A 19,650-nucleotide genomic window follows, 5' to 3' on the forward strand; every position below is an offset into this window, starting at 1 on the left:
TCTCTCTCTCTCTCTCTCTCTCTCTCTCTCTGGCTTCTGACGCACACACGCATTGCGTACTTGCACATCCTCTCTCCATAGCCACGTGGCCTCACCAGCTGCGTGGCCCGTGGCTGCACCGACTCCACATGCAGGTGCCGGGGTGGGGGGGGGCGGGGGCGGGGAGACTGAATCCCGCAGCACAGCAATGGACTGCAGCTGAAACACACGCTAAGCCAGCAGGATGCTGGGCTGGGCTGGGCTTTGATGTGGAGCAGAAACTCTGGGCACTGGCTTTGTGTCGACCCCACTGAAGACAGGACTGGACTTTTTCCATGGCGACAGGGACGGAGACGGGACATTAGGAAGTCAGAAGGGGAACCCCCCTCCCAATTTTACATCATTAATAAAGTTCTTTTTTTTTTTAAAGATTTTATTTATTTATTTTTAGAGAGGGAAGGGAGGGAGATAGAGAGAGAGAGAGAAACATCAATGTGTGGTTGCTGGGGGCTGTGGCCTGCAACCCAGGCATGTGCCCTGACTAGGAATCGAACCTGCGATGCTTTGGTTCGCAGCCCGCGCTCAATCCACTGAGCTACTCCAGCCAGGTAATAAAGTTCTTTATGGAGCCTCATCCTCTCATGCAGGTCTCAGGAAATTCTTTTCCTCAAGATACCACAAGAACTTGTTTGCCACTGGTAACAGTTCCATTTATTTTATGCATTCATAAAATAAAATAATTGGTTGATTCTTGTATGTGCTCTGTCCAGGGATGGAACCCGCCACCCTGGTGTATCAGGATGATGCCCTAATTAACTGAGCTATCTAGCCAGGGCCATGACTGGTAAATTTTAAAATTCTGGCTTACTTAGCCCTGGCTGGTGTGGTTCAGTGGATTGAGTGCCATCCAGCAAACCAAAGGGTCACTGGTTCGATTCCCAGCCAGGGCACATGCCTGGGTTTAGGGCCAGGTCCCCAGTTGGGGGTGCATGAGAGGCAACCACACACTGATGTTTCTCTCTTTCCCTTCCCCTCTCTCTAAATATAAATAAATAACATCTTTTAAAAAATAAATAAAATAAAATTCTGGCTTACTTAACTTTCACGGCTTTGGACAAGTCTGGGCCTTGCCTCCTTCACTTGTAAAATAAGGAAGTAGAAATGAATTCTTTGTAACTCTACTTTCAGCCTTGAATTCCAAGATCATGTCACTCTCCCGCTTAAAAGATTTTCCTGCTTAAAAACGTCAGTGCCTCCCACGGCCTACCAAATCCCTAACAACCCAGGGTGGTATCCGGGGCCCAGCCCACCTTCCAGCTTTATCCCTCACTCATCTGCTTCCCACACCTTACGCATCCACACGGAACCGCGTGAAAACCCTGCACTGCCCTGGGTTTTGCACCTCTGGGTCTCCGTTGACGGGTGGCGTGGACCTAGGGCACCTTCCCCAGGCATCTCCCCACGCTCAGTGTGGCCTATTCCTTGAGTCACAGCTCACATGCAAAGCCAGCCCTGCTTTCCCCCTGCGGAGGTCATCTCAGATATCTCCGACTTCTACAACAGAACTTCGCCGGGATGGGCTTAAGCTATGCGGCCTCCTTGCCTTCTGTTACAGTCACCTGTGTGGATCTGGTCCCTTCGGACTAACTCTGTAACGTTGGGGACAGCGTCTTCTTACCCCTCTCTGTCTAGCCCCAGCTAATCCAGGCTTCCTACGGGGCTGGGTCTCTGCCTTCTGAGGGAGCATCTCTCCAAGAGCATTAGGAACTTCGACGTGAAGGACGTGCAGCAGCACTTTTCAGAACCCTCCCTTCGCCCCCCAGACTGTCTCAGTCATCGGGAGCTTCTACATCAGCCAGACCCCAAGCTCTTTCTCTAGATGCAGCCTGGAAGGCTTTTCTTTCCGTTCTTCAGCTTGCCTTCTCCTAGTCCTTAGGTAGGTCGGCTCAGGCTCTTCAGCCAAGGCCTCTCTCCTAGTCTCCTTGTTCTTTACAGAATGCGATTTTCTTCAGTAAGTGGGAAGCTGGGGAGACTTTCACATGCTAGTGTGTTTTGCCCCCGTGGACGTGCCATGCCTGCCCCTAGCAGACTCAACAACGTTCGTGAATGAACGATTGGGGAAACCAGACCATGCGGAGAATTGAGACCGAACTCTCTGCTTCTGTCCCCCCAGACCGAGCCATTATGACTGGTTGCTCGGACGTGCTACAGCCTTGTAAGTGGCATCTGGTCCTCTGGTTTTGTGCCGGGGGTCCATTCTCCACACAGAAGGCAGAGCGGTCTTTCAGAAACATATGTAACAATCACTCCATTCTCCTGCTTGAAACCCTCCAACGGTTCCCCTCCACGTTCTAACGAAATTCAGACTCCAGACCCTGCAAACCCCTCCAGGGTCCAGCCCCGTCTGCCTCCAATGGCACACCTCCTGTCCCTCCCCTTCCAGCCACACGGGGTCCCTGCTAAGGCTGTCGCATTGGCGTTGTCTTCTGTGTGGAGTGCTCTGGACTCTTGTCCTCTGTTTTGGAGTTAACTCCTTCCTGTCCTTCAGACTTCACCACAAATGTCACCTCCACAGAGAGGCCTGCCCGGCCAACAGTGCCTTTCCCCAAACGCTATCTCATCGCCTTTCCTTACTTTCTATTCAGCCCCTATCGCTGCCTGACACACCGCCCCCAGTTTGTTATCACTGTATCTCACGGTGCCACAGGTTGGTCAGGGCACAGCTGTCTCTGCTCCACGGGGCTGGGGCTTCTGCCGGATTGAGCGCACAGGCTGGGAGCCTGGAACACCCAGAGGCTGGCCCAGCACCTCTCTCTCCCCACACACCTCTGCACGGCTAGTTTGGGCTTTCTCCCAACACGGGGACCTCATGATGGTTGAACCTCCTATATGGGAGCTCAGGGTCCCAAGAGACCAAGGCAGGAGCTTCCAGTTCTCTTGAAAGAACTTGGAAGTATTTCAGGGTCCCTTCTGCTACACTCTGGGGACTGAAGCAGAGCCCAGTCAAGTCGGACTGAAAAGGAGGGACTAGAGACCTGCCCTCACGGGGAGGATGGCCGAGGATTCGAGGCCATATCTAACGCGCCAGAGCCACATTTGGGCAATGACGTTTCCTGATGAATTTCTTTGTTTACATGTGTAACTTGCTTATGGAGCAGTGAAAGTACAAACAAACCTGTTTTTTCTTTCTCTCATCATTGCTTCTAGATGAACTATGTTGATTCTCCTTTTCTTGTCTCTTGGTAGCATTTTGGGCCAATCTTCTAATGTCCCTGTCACTTTAATTTATTAAAGGTCCAGCCTCATCTAGACCGGTCCATCCAATTTAAGTGTAATACCTCCTTCTACCCACGACAGGGCCCGGATTTGGCTCAGGGGAGCGCAGAGGGACGTGGTCCGGCCCTACACTCCTCCCCACTTCCCTCTCTCTTTCTCACGGGGCTGGGAGGGAGAAACTGGGGGAAGTCCCTCTTAGCTGTGGTCCTTCCTTCTCAGGCTATGACCGTGCCCGGCATGACAGGCATCCAGGCACCGACTTTCTTGTTGGTAGCCGCAGGGCCACCCCCCAGCACTGTTCCCTGACGTGCTTCCTTCCCAGCTCTACATCTGACGCCCTCCCCTCAGCCATCGCCCCAACCCTACACCCACGGCCTACAGCCTGTGGGGTCTCCCCACCCGCGCACCTACCTTTTGGGGCACTGTGGGCAAGGATACTCACGGCCACCCACTTTTCACCATGATCTCCTGACCCATGGGAGACTCCTGCCAGATGCTCCAAAGTGTCCCCTCTCTGTCCCCTGTCACTCCTCAGTTATCTGCTCCCCGCAATTCTCATCCAGCCCCCAGTGGGCAGATCCAGCTCCAGGCTGAGGAGGCAGAGGGACCAGCAACCTGGGTCTCTGGCGACCTCACCTCCCTCTCCCTCCCTTCACCCTTCCTGACCTTTGGCTAATGGAGGGCGCTTAAGGGGGCACTGGGTGACATTTGGGCCTAGCAGAATTACTCCAGCCGTCTCTCAATAAACCCTGCAGGCAGATGCGCCCAGCCTCGAACCGTTTGTTTGCTCTAGAGTGTGGTGGACTCAAGGCCCCTTTTTCCTTAGTTCTGGGTCCTGTCACCAGTTTGAGCAACAAAAAGTCCACCCATTGTCCTGTGACACACGATTATGGGCTCTCCGCTCAAACACAGGATCTGTGAGGGCAGAGCTTGGTGTGCCTCATTTCACCCTGGGCCCTGGGCGCCCAGGGCAGCGTCCTGTGTGCAGGTGGCACCGCACACGCCCAGGGAGGGCGAACAGGAAGGGCCGCTGAGGGCCTAACTGATTCCATTGGGTCCCCTGGGCCAGCCAGTTCCTTTCCTGCTCACTCCCACTGCTCCTGGCCGAGGGGGCAGAGGCTTGCACTGCTGTCTAGCTCTCCACAGGGGCCTGCGGCCTGGGTGGGGAGGCCAAGTTCCACATGGGTGATCTGTGACGCCTAGAGCCTTGGCTATGCTACAGGAACTGAGGGGCTGCGGTCCCTGGGGCCGAGCCAGGGCCTAGCGAAGGGGGAGAAGGGTGCTATTTTCAGCTCTCGGTCCATCACAGGCAATGGCTCAGAATGGCTGCAACCCAGGACGGGAGAAGCAGGAGAGAAAGTGGGGTTCTTCTGCAGAGCATGTCCTCTGCGGCTGGCACATACCCGCCGTGTAACTGCCGGCCAGAAGCACACCCTGACCGGAGTGTCCTCCGGGGTGCCCAGGCCTCAGGGAACCTTGGCAGCTGCCTCGGCAAGGCCACCCTGGCCCACCTCACCCCGCTGGGCTGCCCGCGGCTCAACCTCCAAAGCCCGAGGTGGGCCTGCCCTGGCCCCACGGGCCTGTCCTGTGCAGCCTGCAGTGAGAGAGAACGGGGAGCTCCGCTTCCACCGTGTGCTTTCAGGTCAGAGGCAGATGGGAGTCTGACACGGCGTGGTTCGCACTGAGAAACCTGTTAAAGCATTTTCTCTTGTTTCATGCCACTGAGGCCTTCAGGAGGAAGGCAGAGGAAGGCTGGGAGGAAGAGCAAGAGGAAATCGGGCAGCATCAGCCCACCCCTGCACTCAGCAGCCTGGGGGTGTGCAGTTCAGTCCTCTGGGAGGCCAGGACCTGAGGAGCAGGGCGCCCCCATTCAGTCAGAGTCCAGAGGACCAGGTCCTGGGCTGGGTGTGGGGTGGCCCTGGGGGGAGGGGAAGGGGACTGTGCTCTTGAATTTGAAGATATCCAGAGGAGACTGGGGCCAGGGTCCCTCAACTTTGGGGCCAAGGTTACATCACAGGGAACCCTCTTCTGGGAAGAGTAAACCTGGGGTTTTTTGCCTAAAGCAGCTGGGAGGAAGGCGCCCCAGGACGCTGCAGGAGAGGCTGGAGCCGCTGCAGGGGCAGGCTTGGGGCCCGTAATCCCACTTTCTGTTCCGCTTCCATTTTCTGCTGTTGCGCACTGCTCCAGCAGACACACTCCCCCGGAGAAGCTGGTTCCAGACTAGAATAACTTTATTCAAGAGAATCTGGCTTGGCAGTCGGGCAGTCGGGCAGCCACGCAGGGCAGCTCGCTCCATGTCCAGCCTGGGGCCCACTCTTTGCCTGCGTCCCTGACAGGGGCAGAGTGGGAAGCCTTCCTCGGCCATGAAGAACAAGCAGTGGCCAGATGTGAGGAGAGACCGCAGGGGACTAGGAGTGACAAAGGCCCCAGGGGCCCACGGTTCTCCAGAGCTGCATGGTCTGCTCCCTGGGGTGCAGAGCCCTGGCCAGGAAGAGGAGGAAGCCACAGGATGCCTCCACCCCTGCCAGCCTCCCCCCCACTCAGCCAGGCCGTGGCCACAGCCGCCGGAGCAAGCCCCTCCACCCCATCCTCGCCAGGAGCTTCCAAAGCAAGGGCTGCTGGTCCATGCCGAGCCCGAGGCCCAGGGACAGGCGGTGGGTTCCCCCTCTTCTCTCCTCTCTCCAGGCCCTCGGAGACCCCGGGTGCCCCTGGGTCCTGACTTGCCCCTGACAAAGCCGCATGTCTCGCTTCTTCCCAAGCTGGCACATACTCGATCCATGGCTGCCTTCTTTCTCTCACGTTCTGTTTAAGGCACTGAATTCCTGAGGGTCCTGTCCCTCATCTTGGAGGGAGCGAGTCATTCAGCAGGGATGCAGTTGGCTAATAAATAGAGGGCAGGTGCCAGCAGGGAGGTAACAGAGTGTGATGATAATAAATACAGGAGCCAGTGCGGGGTCTCTCTCCTCCGAAGGGCCGGTTACCTCAGGGGAGCAGTATTGCCGCACCTGCCAGAGACCAAGCACAGAAAGCAGGTATCAGCACACTGTGGGGGTGGGGGTCCCCTCCTATGGGAGGGGGGCAAACCCAGAAGGGAAGCTGGGACAGGGCGCACAGGGAGATTGCAGCATGCCGGGATCCCTGCTTGCACCAAGGCCGAAAACAAGCCATGAGCCACCCTTCACCAAGCGTGCACCCCGGTGCCCAGCCCTGCGCTAAGCACTCTCTCATTTACCCTTAGCCACATCTCACGAGGAAGGCTCTGTTATCCACCTTTTGCCGATGAGGAAACTGAGACTCAGAGAGGTTAAGGAACCTGTTCAAGGCCACACAGCTAGTCAGTGACATGGACCCAGTCTGGCTCCACACTAACACTTCTGATCACTCTGGGACAGCAGTCTTCAAACGAGGGTACTGGCGCCCCCAGATACACGTCAAAATTGTCGGAGACGTGTGCGAGTACTGATGGTTTTAAAGGGATCCAGTTTTGGTGTTCCACCTGAGAACCGCCTGCCTGAGAGGTCTGCCTCCCCACCACCCTGAGAGTTCACAGTCAACTGCCTTTCCAGCTGGGAGCATCCTGCCCATTTCAGATGCTGGGCCCCAAGGGAAAGTACCCAGGGGACACTGAACAGAGAAGAACGTGAGATGCTGGTGCAGGCGTTGAGAAAGAAAATACAGTAAATGACTGGGTAACCACGCCTTTTACAGATCAGGTGGTTTCCAAGCCTTTGCTTTCAAACAAAATTAAAGAACTTGACTGAACTGTCAGCTGATGGGTCATGAGAAGGAACTTTTGTTAGCGGATCCCCCTGAGGTTTTGGCAGGTAACTTGCAAGGAGTTTGTGGATGAAAATGGGTCCACGTACTAAACCTGATAAGGTCAGGGGAGGCCAGCCTTGCAGGCCCGCGCTGCAAACTCAGAGATGGAGAGTCACCACACAGGAGGGTTTGAACACCCAAGTTCCTAACTCAAAGCGGGTCATGGCAAGTAGTCATATCCTAGGCCAATAGCTTTTTGGACAAAGGTCAGCCTTTACCGTAACTGAGCCTATTCACTGTCTTCCTGCATCTAAGATAACATACCTTTGAAATGTCAGAGTGATGTTCTTTTCCAGACCCGCCAGAGCACAGCCTCCAGCCAGAGACCACCGCCCTGCCCTGTCATCTCGGCCCCCGCACGCCACCTCGGTGCGCCGTGAGCACGACCATCCTGCGCCCACCAGTGTGAAACAAGCGCGTGCCTCTCTGCTTTACTTTTATCCATTCCCGGAGATTTCCCCGCGCTGCCTTCTCTTGCCTCCCTAATCTTCCACCGACGGATTCCACCCTCCTTAGGTCTCCTCACATCTCCTCCTGTGATTCTTACGTACAAAATAAGCTGCAAACCGCCACTCTCTGGAGCCTTTTCTCAATCCATGGAGGTTTTGCTTCCTGGTGTGAGGGTCAGTTTGGCTCAAATAAACGTTTAAAAGTTCTCTGCAGGTTTGGATGGCTCTTAGGCCGAAGAGTTCAAGTGGCTGACATCTAATCCCGTTTACGGGTTGGCGTCAGCCTGGTTCCTCACCCTTTTCAGCCACGTGAAACGGTGAACAGGGAGGCCACGAGGGCTAAGCCCTGTCTCCATCTGGCAAGGGGTAACACCCGGAACTGGTTCGCTCCTTGAAAGAGGTAGCCACACCCACCTCATTGAGATGCATCCCTGATGAGATGGATTGCACTTTTATGTTTAACATTGATTAAAGTACAATTCGCTTGTGCCGTTTTGATCAATTAGTACTACTAACAATTACGGTGACAGTTCATTCCAGGAGAAAATTTAATTAGAGTTTATGTTTGTTGGAAACTTAAAATAATTCAAACTTATATACATGATCGTAGCAGATGCACAAGGTGATATGTGTGTGTTTTATATATGACGAGGTGATATATAAAAGACTCAAAGATTTAAAAAATAATTACTTAGACTGAAATTCTGTGGGGGAAATCAAATGGAAATATAAATTCAAGGAAAAAAGAAGCAATGCAAATATTTATATTTTTTGTGTCTGTTGTTCATTTCTTTTTAAAGTGGATGATAGTATTAAATTAGCATGTCTTATTCCATAGGATACATCTGAAGAATTTAGTGGCTTTATATTAAAACATTACTATTTATAACATGCCAGAAATTATATCTTTGCAGCCGTGTATAATTTTGATGGAAAAGTTCAATGCTAACTTAAAAATGAGCAAGGACCCTAGCCGGGTGGCTCAGATGGTTAGAGCATTGCCCTGTATACAAAAAGGTCACAGGTTCGATTCCCCGCCAGGGCTCATACTGAGGTTCTCGGTTTGGTCCCCAACTGGGGCATGTGCAGGACGCAACCGATCAATGTTTCTCTCTTACATCAATTTTTTTCTTTTTCTTTATCTCTTTCTTTCTCCTTTCTCTCTAACATCAATAAACATATTCTCAGTGAGGAATAAATTTTTTTTTTAAATGAGCAAGGGAGCATGTGAGTCTTTGAAACTGTTTCAGGAGGCCCCTGAACGAGATTCTTGAAGACTGCTGCCCCGGGAGATGGAGCAATGGGACGCACTCCACCTGGGCCAGCCTGACCGGGGGCCATGCACCGACCACACTGCCAGCCCCTTCCCCACGCTGCTGCTTGGGCCCAGAGGTAGGAGTGAGGGCCAAGTGCCTTAAGGAGACCAGCTTCCCCAGAATTCCCGTCTTCCGGGGTGGGGTGGACATCTCTGCTCAGGGAGGGGCGGAGCCATGGGCAAGACGCAGGCCAGCCCCAGTCCCATGGCATGAAATGATTTGCTGGTGTCTTGGAGCTGAAAGGAGCTGTGGGTGACTGAGTTACTGCGGATGTGAAGTATTTTATTTTTACGATTTACTCTCCCAGATTTGGGTTTTCCCTGCTCTGATCCTTCTCTCCCAGGCCTCACACTACTCAGGCCTGGGCTCCAGCGTGTCGTCCTACGCAGGCCTGCTGCACTTGGCACCACTGGAGGGTAAGCACTTCAGAGCAAGCATCTTGCTGGTTTGTTCACCTGTACATCTGGCAGGCAGTAAGTGCTTGGTAAATATTTCTGGACTGACTAAACGCTTGGTGGGCCCCGATGCCTCATTTTACACAGAAAAGAAAAACTGGGCTTAGAGAGGCAACATGACTTGCTGAAGGCCACACAAAGACTCGGACTAAGTCAGGACGAGAACCAAGGCCCCCTGAGGCTGCCTGGGCCCTAGGGTCTCCAGGGATGCTGCGCCCTCTTCTGTCCTAAGACTGCGCTGGGCCTTGCTTTCGCCCTTCCTGGCCACTAACTCCTGCTGGCGGGAGCTCCCCTCTGGCCCAGCCTCCTGGTCATCCCTGGGCCCCCCAGCACACTCACAGGTGGCAGACTGTGGGTCTCTGCTTCTCTTTCTTCCTCTTCCCACTGCCCTTGTTTCTCCTCCTGCAATAAGCCAAAAGCATCAGGACAGAGTGGCTGGGCGTTTCCCATGCTAGGAGAGGGGCTGGCAGACCCGAGAATAGCCTGGAGCCCCAGCCACTTACCTTTCTGGCTTTATCACGTCCCATACAGGCCTGGGGAAACAGAGAGGGGCAGGGGAGAATCAGGAGGGTGGTAAGCAGGGGCTCCTCCACTCCCATCCCTCCCCTCAGACATTGGGAGTCCTGGTCCTGCAGTTGGTGCTGAGGCCACTAGGGGGTGGCATGGAGCTAGTGAGGGAAAAATGGCCAGGGGCCTCTGGGCTCCAGCTCCCACTCCAGACTCTGCTGACCCCACCGAGAGAGACACAAATTTCCCCTTGAGGCCCCTTTCCATAACCTTCTGCACTTCTCAGCCTCTTGGCATCAAATCTGGGGATTTGTGAGCCTGTTCTTTCCTGCCTTCTCTGTTTACTTCTTCTCTTGTTCCTGCCCTTCGTTCCAGGGTGCACTCAGGGTTTCCTCAAGGACAGCGAATGAGGCCAGCTAAGGCTGCCTGTCAGGACACAGCTGCCACCCCCGCTCTGGGGACGAGAGACGCTGCAGGCAACGGCAGGAGGAATGGGTGAGGGGTGGAGTGAGGGGCGGTGAGCACAGCCCCAGAGTCACAGGCATGTCCTGGCTCTGTCCCCGAAGCTGTGGCTGTTGGCCCAGAAGTGAGAAGAAAGGTCTCCCCGCTGGTCAGCCTGTTGGAAGGGGGCAGAGGCTCAGTCTTCTCGGGGGGAGCAGGGGTGGGGGTGCGGGGCAGTGTGGCCAGGGAATGTTGCCCTAGGCTGGCTGTCTCCCTTGGGAGCCAGGGCCTCTTGGACTGCCTGGTCATGTCTTTGCCGTCTCGGGCAAGTCGGAGACATTCATGGAGCCTCAGTCTCCTCGTCCGCCTGCCCCGACAGTGGCTGTGAGGGCAAAGGTGACGTGGAGCGTGAAAGGTCGCCACACAGCACTGTGTCTGGGAGGGTTCCTTTCCCTACTGTTGTGTGGCTAAACCCGGCCGGGAGCGATGGGAGCAAGGGACTGGGGCAGGGCCCCAAGAGCGCTCAGTAAAGAGGGCCTAGAGCCTGGGTGCAGGGCCGAGAAGGCGCCGGAGCCCTGGACACGAAGCAGGGCCGAGTCCAGGGCAGCACGGGGTCTTTTGGGGGATGGCCATGAGAGGTAGTGTGGAAAAGGGTGGGCTTAGGGGTTGGACAGGCTGGGTTCACTCACAAGCTGTGGCAAACCATGCACCCACACCAAGCCTCAGTTTCCTCATCCACACACGGGGCCGACGGCGGTACCTACCAGCCAGGGTTGTCATGAAAGCAGGGACCTTGTCTGTCTTGCTCACCATTCTATCCTAAGCATCCAGGGCAGTGCCTGGCATACAGTAGGTGCTCAATTAATTCTCATTTGAATGAGAATAAGAACACTTGAACACTGAATGAGGAAACACATTCAAGTGCCCATGTAGAGCTAGGCACACAGTAGGGGCACAATAAATGGTGGTGGTCCCCCTTCCTCCAGCCCCAGAATGGGGCTCTTGTCTGGTGGCTCCATCCAGGGCCCAGGGCACCAGCACAGCCCCTCAGCTCACTTCTCTCCCTCCGCAGGCCCGGATGGCACTGCTGGGCCTGCTCCTGCCGGTAACTAACGTTCTAGGGGCCCTGGGAGCGGGCTGGGCAGAGGCCCTGCCAGGTGGGGGTCTTACGGAAACCCCAGTGCCTCCTCCTTCTGCCCTTTCCTCTTACCATGGCTGCTCCTACCTCGGGCTCCTCCGCCAGGCTGTCCCCTTCCACAGGCACCAGCCTGGTCCAGGACTAAGCCCAGGCCTATCATGTCCTTGCCTCAGAGTCTCTTCCAGGGCTGTGGCAGCTGCCTCCCATCTTGGGGAGGGAGGGGGACGGTACGCCCTGAGCCCCTGCAAGTCTGAGAGGAACCCAGGCTTCCTTTGCCCCAGGGGCTTCTCAGTAGCTGTGCTCCAACTATTGGGACCACCTCCTCAGCAAAAAACGCCTGATGGGGGGGCGGGGGCGCGCAACACACAGAGGCCTCTGGTCCCTGATTGCCCTGCTCTCCCTCAGCCAGGGAGGAAGTGTAGCCTGCAGCAGGATGGGCAGCCTGGCTAACCCAATAAAGCAGACCACCCACTCCTCAAGGCTGCCAGAGGCCTGGGGCCCGTCCCTGCCACTCGCCGGGGACCCACCTGCACTCGCAGCGCTTGTGCTGGGAGAATGTCATCTCCACATAGGAGGACTGCTTCTTAGAGCCGATCTTCAGGATCTGCGGGGAGAGGACCGTAAGATGCCTGGCCGTGGGTCTCCAACATTCTTTCAACACCCGACTTAGGGGGGAGGGCCGGACACCTCGTTTCCCCCCACCCTTTGTACTACACGCCCTCATTCGGCTTTGAGGGTGGGGCAAACAGCCCTCCCACCGGCCTGTGAATCTGAGGGAGGCCTCGGTCTCTCCCTGTGCATGGCCTCCAGCGCAGTGACAGTGCAGGCAGGGGGCCCTGTTCTGGGCTCAGAGAAATGGATGTTGAAACTTTGGATCTCCCACTGTTGGGCAAGGGAAATAATATATCTGGACCTCAAGTTCCTCATCTGTACAATGGGAATAGCACTTGCCTCGAAGGACTGAACGTTCAGGCAGAGTTTATGAAGTGCCTGTCTGGCACAGTGCTTGGCATTACGCAGCGAGGGCGCCACACAGCACGGTGCATGTGTGTGAGCGAGACTCAGGGCACCAGTGCACTCGGTATAACCAGGACTTCCTGAGTCTGAGCGGATTCAAATCTTTTCCATCCACAACCAGATACCTGGGTCCTGGTGTGTGGCTAAGCTAGAGCCGGGGACGGATGATGAGGGAGGAGGAGAGGGGGCTCAGAGAGGAGGGTCACTGTGCTGGGTGGTGAGGGCACTGCAGTCCTGTGACCTTGGGCTGCCCTCCCACCCTCTCCAGGCTCCTTCTGGGGGTCAGGTCCCGTGGCCCCCTGAGTAGGGTGTGGACATGGGGCAGGCGGGACATGAAGAGGAGGCCCTCCCTTACCTGCATGGTGATATTGGCCGTCTCCACGGGCACACAGTGCAGGGACTCGTCGCCACAGCAGCCGGTGCAGCGCAGCAGGGCGACGCAGGACGGGTTGAACATGTACTGCACTTCGTTGGGGTACAGCGACACGATGTTCACCAGCTTCTCCATCGACCGGCAGTAGCTGCGGCCCCACACTTCCTGGAAGGGCACCACTACGGGGGGCAGAGTCGGTAGGGTCAGGTCACGGGGGGCCCGCTCCTCAAAGCCCCAGTCTTGGCTCCTTCGGCTTTGCAGAGCCTTCTGGGTTTAGCCCACACCTCCTCCTCCTCCTCCTCCAGGAAGCCCTCAGTCTATCTGAGCTCCATCGGCTCTGAGCTGACGTGATCCCTCTGGGAAGACTGCTGGATCCTCAGCTCATCTGCCCGACAGAATTCCAGTGGGATGCAATGCCTGGGTCCTGACCTCTCTGCAGTGTTCTCAGCTCAGGCCCCCACACCTGCCTTGGTGCCCTCGGGGCTTCCAGGAGCGTGCCCTGGCCGCTCCTGAGGCCTGCGGGCTCTTTCTTAGGCTGGACCGGTGCTTCCTCAGTCTTGGGGAATTTGCAGAACACAGTTAAGATCTGCAAGATTGGCTGGCAGAGTCCCACAGGGAGGGTTAGCCTTTGCCCTAGTCCGTACTTCCTGCCCCACTCTGGACCGGCTCCTCTGCCCGGCAGCCGGAACTGCAGCCAGCCACGTGCCCACCGCTGCCCCCTCATTTTAGTGGGACCAGCCCCGGAACCCAACGGGGCCACATCAGCACGACGCCCACCTTTGGGCTGCGCTCCTCCCACGCTTCTCATCTCTAACGCAATACAGCCACGACCACCCACTTCTGAAAGCCCACCTCCCCGCCTCCTCTTCAAAGCCTTCTCCAGCTTCTCTAGGATGAACAGCAGTCCCTCCCTTGAGCATCACTAGGCTCCACCTCTTGCCTCACTCAGTCACTGGTGGTTCTTATCTCCTTTACAACCAAGTCAAGGCTCGAGGCTCTGTGAGGACAGGGACCCAAGCACCCGGTAAACACAGGCTACATAATTACTGGTTGACTGGATGACAGCTCACCAAGGATGATCAAGGACATCCCCGACCCCCACGAGCCCTGGTGGTCGTGAGCAAGAGCTTTTGGGAGCCTATCTGGAATCTCTCAAAAGATGCTGCTCCTTCAGGGGAAGGCCTGGGGCCTGGTCCCAAACAGAGGCTCACAGGAAGTGAGTAGCCAGAACCAGGACACCTGGCTTCTTCTAGTCTTGGCCCAACCCTGGCTGTGTGACCTTGGGGAGGTCGCTTAACTTTTCTGGGTATGTCAGCTTCCTCGGCTGGGGAGAAAGGGGCAGGCTGGCAATGGATGGTTGCTCTGGCCTCTCCCAGCTCTCACAGACGGTCTGTGATTCCGGTCTATACAACCCAGTCCAGCCTCGAGACCGTGGGCAGGGCAACATCTCGGTCCCTGGGTCATTCTGCCCTACACATGATGGCTGTCCTCAGCTGGTGGGAGAGGACGTGGGACCTGGGTCGCCAGGGAGCCCTGAGGTCTCTGCCCCAGTGCAGTGGTTCACCTGGCTGCCCCTCACCTCCTTCCACGGCCCTTTCTAGGAGGCAGAAGGGGTCGAAGTCCATTGTCCATTCCACTGAGCCTATGAGGACTTGAGTCTCAGGGTAATCTCAGAGGAAAAATAAACTTCAGCCCTAGCAGAGGCCCCGAGGAGAGGCTGCAAGCTGGTGGAAAATACCCAGGAGGCGGTGTGTCCGCCGGAGCCGGCCGAGGAGGCCACAGAGGCAATAAACCATGCTTATCTGGGCGTCTGCTGCTCCATCCTGCTTTGTCTGCGGAGGGGGCACCGGGGCCGGGCCCAGGACGGGAGGAAGGCCAGACGTCCCCCAGGATCCTACCTCTCCAGGTCACTGGGACACTCCCTGGACCCCCCGGTGAGAAACAAGCCCTCTCCCCGAAGCCCCAGGGAAGCCGGCCTTTGCTCGGGCGGCAGGGCACCTCCCTGTCCTAACTCCACGAATGTGTGTTTAGTCTAAAATGTGCACTATGTAACTCTGAACATTTAATCTCCACCTCGGAAAACATACATAGCAGCAGAGGATAGGCAGCCGACAAAGTGCTAGAGAGGGCTCAGAGTCCTCCTCTGGGACCAGCCATTAGGGAGGGGGACACAGCAGAGAAGGGGTACCCCAGCCCCCTACCAGTCTGCAATCAGACTTCCATCCAGCTGGGCTGTTGGGGCCACAGCCAGGTTAAGCAGAGCCAGCTGAGCCTTGGCGGCAAAAGAAGGGATTTCCTTTCCTCACCCCCACTCCCCACCGCACAGACTGCAACAGCGGGGCCCAGGCTCCAGGGCCCCGACATCCGCCACATGGCCAGATGGTATTGGGGAAAGGCTGACAAGGAGGTGAGCTGGGCCTGGTTTACCTGGCAGCCACCAGGAAAGAAGGGCGATTCATCCCTGGAGACCACTGTCTGGGTGTTTTGGAGAAACAAAAGGCGCTGGCTGAGTAAGGGGTCAGCTGAGCAAGCGGTGACCACTCCCAGATGTGGGCTGCGGCCCTCAGGAAAGAGCTCTGCTCAGCTGCTCCCTAGAGCACTTCCTGCGGCCCCAGGCCTGCCCCTGAGGCACAGTGGCGGTAAGGGGAGTGGAGGCTGTGGCCCAGTCAAGCACCAGGCCAGGGCTAGGCCGTCCGCGGGGGCCACTCCCAGGGACACGCGTGAGGTCTCAGCTCTCGACAGCTCTGTGGGCAAGCCTCCTATCTGGCTCCAGCTGCCTGCCACCCAGGACGACGGAGACTCAAGGAGGGAAATATTTCATCCTAAGAGTGAGCTCCTGGGGAGGCTGCCGGGAGGCCACAGGGCTGGGCAGAACTGCTGGCCACCAGCCCAAGCCCAGCAGGTGTCCTCTCCATAGTCACTGGTGGGGCACACAGCCAGCCCGCCGCAAAGGACTCTCAGCTCCTGCCTGCTCAGCCGTGGACGCTGAGGAGTGCCCAGGGCCTTAGGCAACTCTAAGGGCCCCTGAGAGCCTCAGGTTCTTCATCTATGAAATCTGGAGGATATAAATGCCTTCCCAGTTCACAGTCTGTGGTCAACACAGAATTACAGTAAATGCCCGACACTGTTACCACGAGAGTAATCGTAACCCATGGCTGCAACACACAGACCGTGCCGTCTCTCGTCCGGTGTCAGTAGGAGGGGGTGGCATTTTCAGATTTTGGTAACTGGGGTCCACAGCTCACGGGGCTTCCCCTGGCCACAGTACAGGCTCCCCTAAGGGTCAGGATGGCAGCTTAGCTGCCCCAATGAACTGACACTTCCAAGCCTCTTCCCCTGGTCCCCAGAAAATATATACTCCTGTGTTCCCTCCACAGAGTCACAGAATCCTACAGTCATAGGAAAAACCCTTAAATATCATGTAGCCTACTGCTCTCGTTTACAGATGAAGAAACCGAGGCTCAGACTTTTTCAGTAGCTGTTGCCTGAAATACACTAAAAGCATCCAAAAGGACAAGGGGTGGAGGTGGTGATCGGCTCCTCCCCAAATCTCAGAGAGCATAATCGTGTGCCAGTCCCAGGGGGCCCAGCAAGGGGAGGGGGAGGGGGAGGGTTATCGACCAAGTCAAGGGCTGCCACCTCCTGCTTTTCAGTGCTCAAGGCACCAGGGATTCGGGCATGATTCAGGGATTCAGTCAGGGATTGAGACCCAGGAGAGAGGGTGTTCCCAGCTCACACAGGCTATCACGTATGTGCGTGTGCGTGTCCCTACATGCTTCCTCTTCCACTGCGCTGTGGGAGGCCTCAGAAATGGTGTGTGGCCCCGCTGCACGTCTTGGAGAGGCAGAGAGGGAGGAGCAAGGCAGGGGACCTGGCATGAGCATCCTGCTTTCCACACGTATGTCTCTTTGGCAACCGTCTAGCCCTTTGAAGATTCCCTCTTGCTGCAACCCGGGGTGGGGAGCGGAGAGGCCAGGGAGGGCACGACTCATGTTCTGTCTGTTTGTAATCAATGGCAAGGGCTGGCTGCTGGGAAGGTCCCTTCTCCCCTCCCGATTCTCTTGATTGTGTGCCCACTGCACCCAGCTCCCAGACCACCAATCAAGCCCCTGGCACTCACTGCCCACTCCCCTCTCCAAGACCTCATCTGCCCCCTGACATCATGCTGTGAAGGGGCTCTGAACCAACTAGACCAGCCCTGGGTATACCGGCACCAGCCCTGCTCTCTGGGGGACCAGGGTCCGGGCGTACACCTCTCTAGGCCTCTGGATCATGATGGGGGCATTTCTCAAGCCCTGACAACTTTGTTAGCCAGGGCATCAGCCAGCTTGCAGACCGTCCTCAGCTGAATACCACCCTGCACCCACCCTTCATGCCCATCCCTTCCCATCCTCTGCAGAGGTGTGGGGGGATGGAGTCGGTGAGCGTACACACCAACCCAGCTTGCTTACCTTCCGTCTCTGACGAGTTGTCCCTAGCAGGCAAGGCCGACGGCTGCGGACAGAACAGTGCAGAGATGAGGGGGACCACCAAGGGCCTCTGTGCTGCTCTGGGGCCGAGCGCATTGGCCAGAGCACAGAGGCCCCTCTACTCTCCTTCCCCCCATCACTCGCACTCGCTGCCCTGTCTCGGAGCTCTCTCTTCCCAGGTCCAGCTACAACCTAACTGGCCCCTGGGTGGGTCCCAGCCTTCACTCTGGCCTCAGTTTCCTCCTTGGGAAAGGATGGGAGTCTGGAGGCTTTTGGAGACACTTTGTTTTCTGTGTCCCAAAGATCTTGCAACCCTTCGGGGTCTTCCTCCTACCCAGCCCCCAGACCAGCCCTGCTGGGTCCGATGCAGCCTACTTTGGCTGGGTGCCAGAGGCTGGGAGAGGTGATCAGCTGGTGGGAGCTGAGGGGCTGGAGCGGGTGGCGCCATGAGCTGGTGCTGTGGGTAACACTACACCTCTGGCCAGCCCTGCAACAGGCAAGCAGGTGGCTGCTGGTGGGGCTCCTCTGCCTCAGGGGTCTGCCTCGCCCACCCACTCCAGGGCTGGGGCCGGGGACTCCCAGGGCAGTGGGACAGCGTAGTGGGAAGGCAGCTCATTGGCTTTGTCAGGATCGCACTGCCCAAGCTGGCTCCTGGCCAGACTCCCCCCGCTCCTGGGAAAAGGGCCCTGATCACTTCCCCAGGCCCTGCACTCCAACCTCCGGCTGCCCACCCGGGAGACACGGCACAGCAGGACCGCTTGTCTTGGCGCGCCCTCCCGCCCCCCAGCCCTGGGCTCAGCCCGGGGCCCTGACAGCGGCAGGACCCAGCCTTCCCACCAGCGGCCTCTTCTGCCGGCTTCCCCTCCACCAGACCAGGTCAGAGGTCCTGGGGGCGCCTGCCTAGTCACAGGCCTCGACCCTGACCACAAGGCCAGGGACTGGCCTGGGATTAGTGGAGAGATGCTTTTAGCAAAGCCACTGTGGCTCCAGGGGCCAGACAGGAAACCTCCCTCCTTTTCTGTGGCTTCCCTGCCCCCACCAGGACAGACCCCAGAGCTGAAGCCTGGGACAGCCCAGCCTGAGGTCTCCTCCCAGACAGCATGGTCCAGCCTGACGCCTGGGAAATGTATGGACATCCTTGGAGGTGCCGCTTCCGGGAGTGGGTCTGCGATTTCTTTCAGTGCAGGGGCCGGTAAGACCAGGGGGCCAGGCTGGAGTGGGAGGGGGGGGGTCTTACCTGGGAGGGCACAGCAGGCAGGGCCAGCCCAGCCAGGAGCTGCAGGAAGCAAGTGAGCAGCCTCATAGCAAGCATCTTCTCAGATGTCCCAGGCCAGGAGAGTCACGCTGCTCATCCCCCTGGGGGAGCCCCTGGTACAGGAGGAGAAGCGCTGAGTGGGGGGGCTGGCTGTATGTCCCCTCACCACTGCCCCGAGGTCTCCGCTGGTGGCCCGAGCATCCTCTGGAAGCCCTGGGAATTCAGGACCCCTTAGGTAAGTCTGTGGCTGGGAAACCTGATGCGAAGCGCCCGGCGGGGCGAGGCGGTGTGCGGCAGGCGCGCCCCTGGGGAAGGTCCGTCGGGCTCTCAGCGCGACCGCAGGTCTCCTCCGGGCCGGCCAGTGAAGATGCAGCTTCCTGCTCAGACAGCAGCTCCCTTCTGGGACTGGAGCTTGTCGGCGACTGGGTTTCAAGGGCCGCGATGGGGCGGGGCTCTAGGCCCGCCCCGCCCACAGCGGACGAAGCTTCCCGGGAGCCGCGGAGCGGGCCGGAGCACGGCCGGGCCGGCCGCGGGGGCGGCGTGGAGCTGAGCGCGAATCCGAGTGCGTTCGTCCAGCAGTGCGTGGACGGGGCGCTCAGATCGCGGAACCCCGAGCTCCGCCGGAGCCCATCCCGCAGCCTGGCGTCCGGGCCTCCAAGACCCAGTGTCTCCCCGCACTCGTAGGCTGGCTACGTTGTAGGGCGTGAGGAAATCCAGCTGTGGAGCCCGACCGTCTGCGAACAGGGCTCCAGACTTCAGTGACTTCTGCAGAAGCTGCTGCCTGGGACCACCAGGAAGGCAGCAATTTGGTCTGGCCCTTCACAGTGCCACCTTATGCCATCCCCACGATTCTAGGGCCGGGGGGGAAAGGATTATTAACCTCATTTTAAGGATGAAGAAACTGAAGTTCTAAGAGTGCCCCTGCATGATGTATTGAATACACATATGCTCTCAGAAAAGTGTGTGTGTGTAACTGACAGAGACAAAACCCAAGCCACCCGACTCCCGAGCTGGCTCTCTGCCCCGTAAGCCCTCCTCAGGGCCAAGCACGCAGACAGCAGGGCATCCCATTGCTCCTGTGGGAAGCAGTCTTCCCCGCCCTGCGAGCCCACCACGTGCATACTGGAGAGTGGCCTAGTGCAACACTTCCTCCTGG

At 57.5% G+C, this 19,650-nt stretch overlaps 2 protein-coding genes across 4 annotated transcripts; one reads left to right on the forward strand and one right to left on the reverse strand.

The window, feature by feature from the left end:
* Positions 1-5,468: 5,468 nt before the first annotated feature.
* PGF (placental growth factor) lies at positions 5,469-18,891 on the reverse strand. Of its 2 annotated transcripts, XM_045823111.1 has the most exons (8): positions 18,751-18,891; positions 18,477-18,607; positions 17,222-17,264; positions 12,753-12,949; positions 11,908-11,984; positions 9,798-9,827; positions 9,634-9,696; positions 5,469-6,260 (listed from the first exon to the last, which is right to left on the reverse strand). In XM_045823111.1, the coding sequence occupies exons 2-8, from the start codon at positions 18,549-18,551 to the stop codon at positions 6,233-6,235; spliced, it is 513 nt and encodes a 170-aa protein (XP_045679067.1). In that variant the 5' UTR covers positions 18,552-18,607; positions 18,751-18,891; the 3' UTR covers positions 5,469-6,232. The 2 variants fall into 2 exon arrangements, with proteins under 2 accessions (XP_045679067.1, XP_045679068.1); XM_045823112.1 differs by lacking the exons at positions 9,634-9,696; positions 18,751-18,891.
* Positions 14,486-19,188, forward strand: LOC123808459. 2 transcript variants are annotated; one of them, XM_045823108.1, is made up of 3 exons: positions 14,486-14,704; positions 18,282-18,431; positions 18,560-19,188. In XM_045823108.1, the coding sequence occupies exons 2-3, from the start codon at positions 18,340-18,342 to the stop codon at positions 19,176-19,178; spliced, it is 711 nt and encodes a 236-aa protein (XP_045679064.1). In that variant the 5' UTR covers positions 14,486-14,704; positions 18,282-18,339; the 3' UTR covers positions 19,179-19,188. The 2 variants fall into 2 exon arrangements, with proteins under 2 accessions (XP_045679064.1, XP_045679065.1); XM_045823109.1 differs by having other exon boundaries at positions 18,287-18,431.
* Positions 19,189-19,650: the final 462 nt, after the last annotated feature.

Source organism: Phyllostomus hastatus, unplaced genomic scaffold (assembly GCF_019186645.2).
Source record: "Phyllostomus hastatus isolate PE091 unplaced genomic scaffold, TTU_PhHast_1.1 phas_scaffold_501, whole genome shotgun sequence".
Lineage (NCBI taxonomy): Eukaryota > Metazoa > Chordata > Mammalia > Chiroptera > Phyllostomidae > Phyllostomus > Phyllostomus hastatus.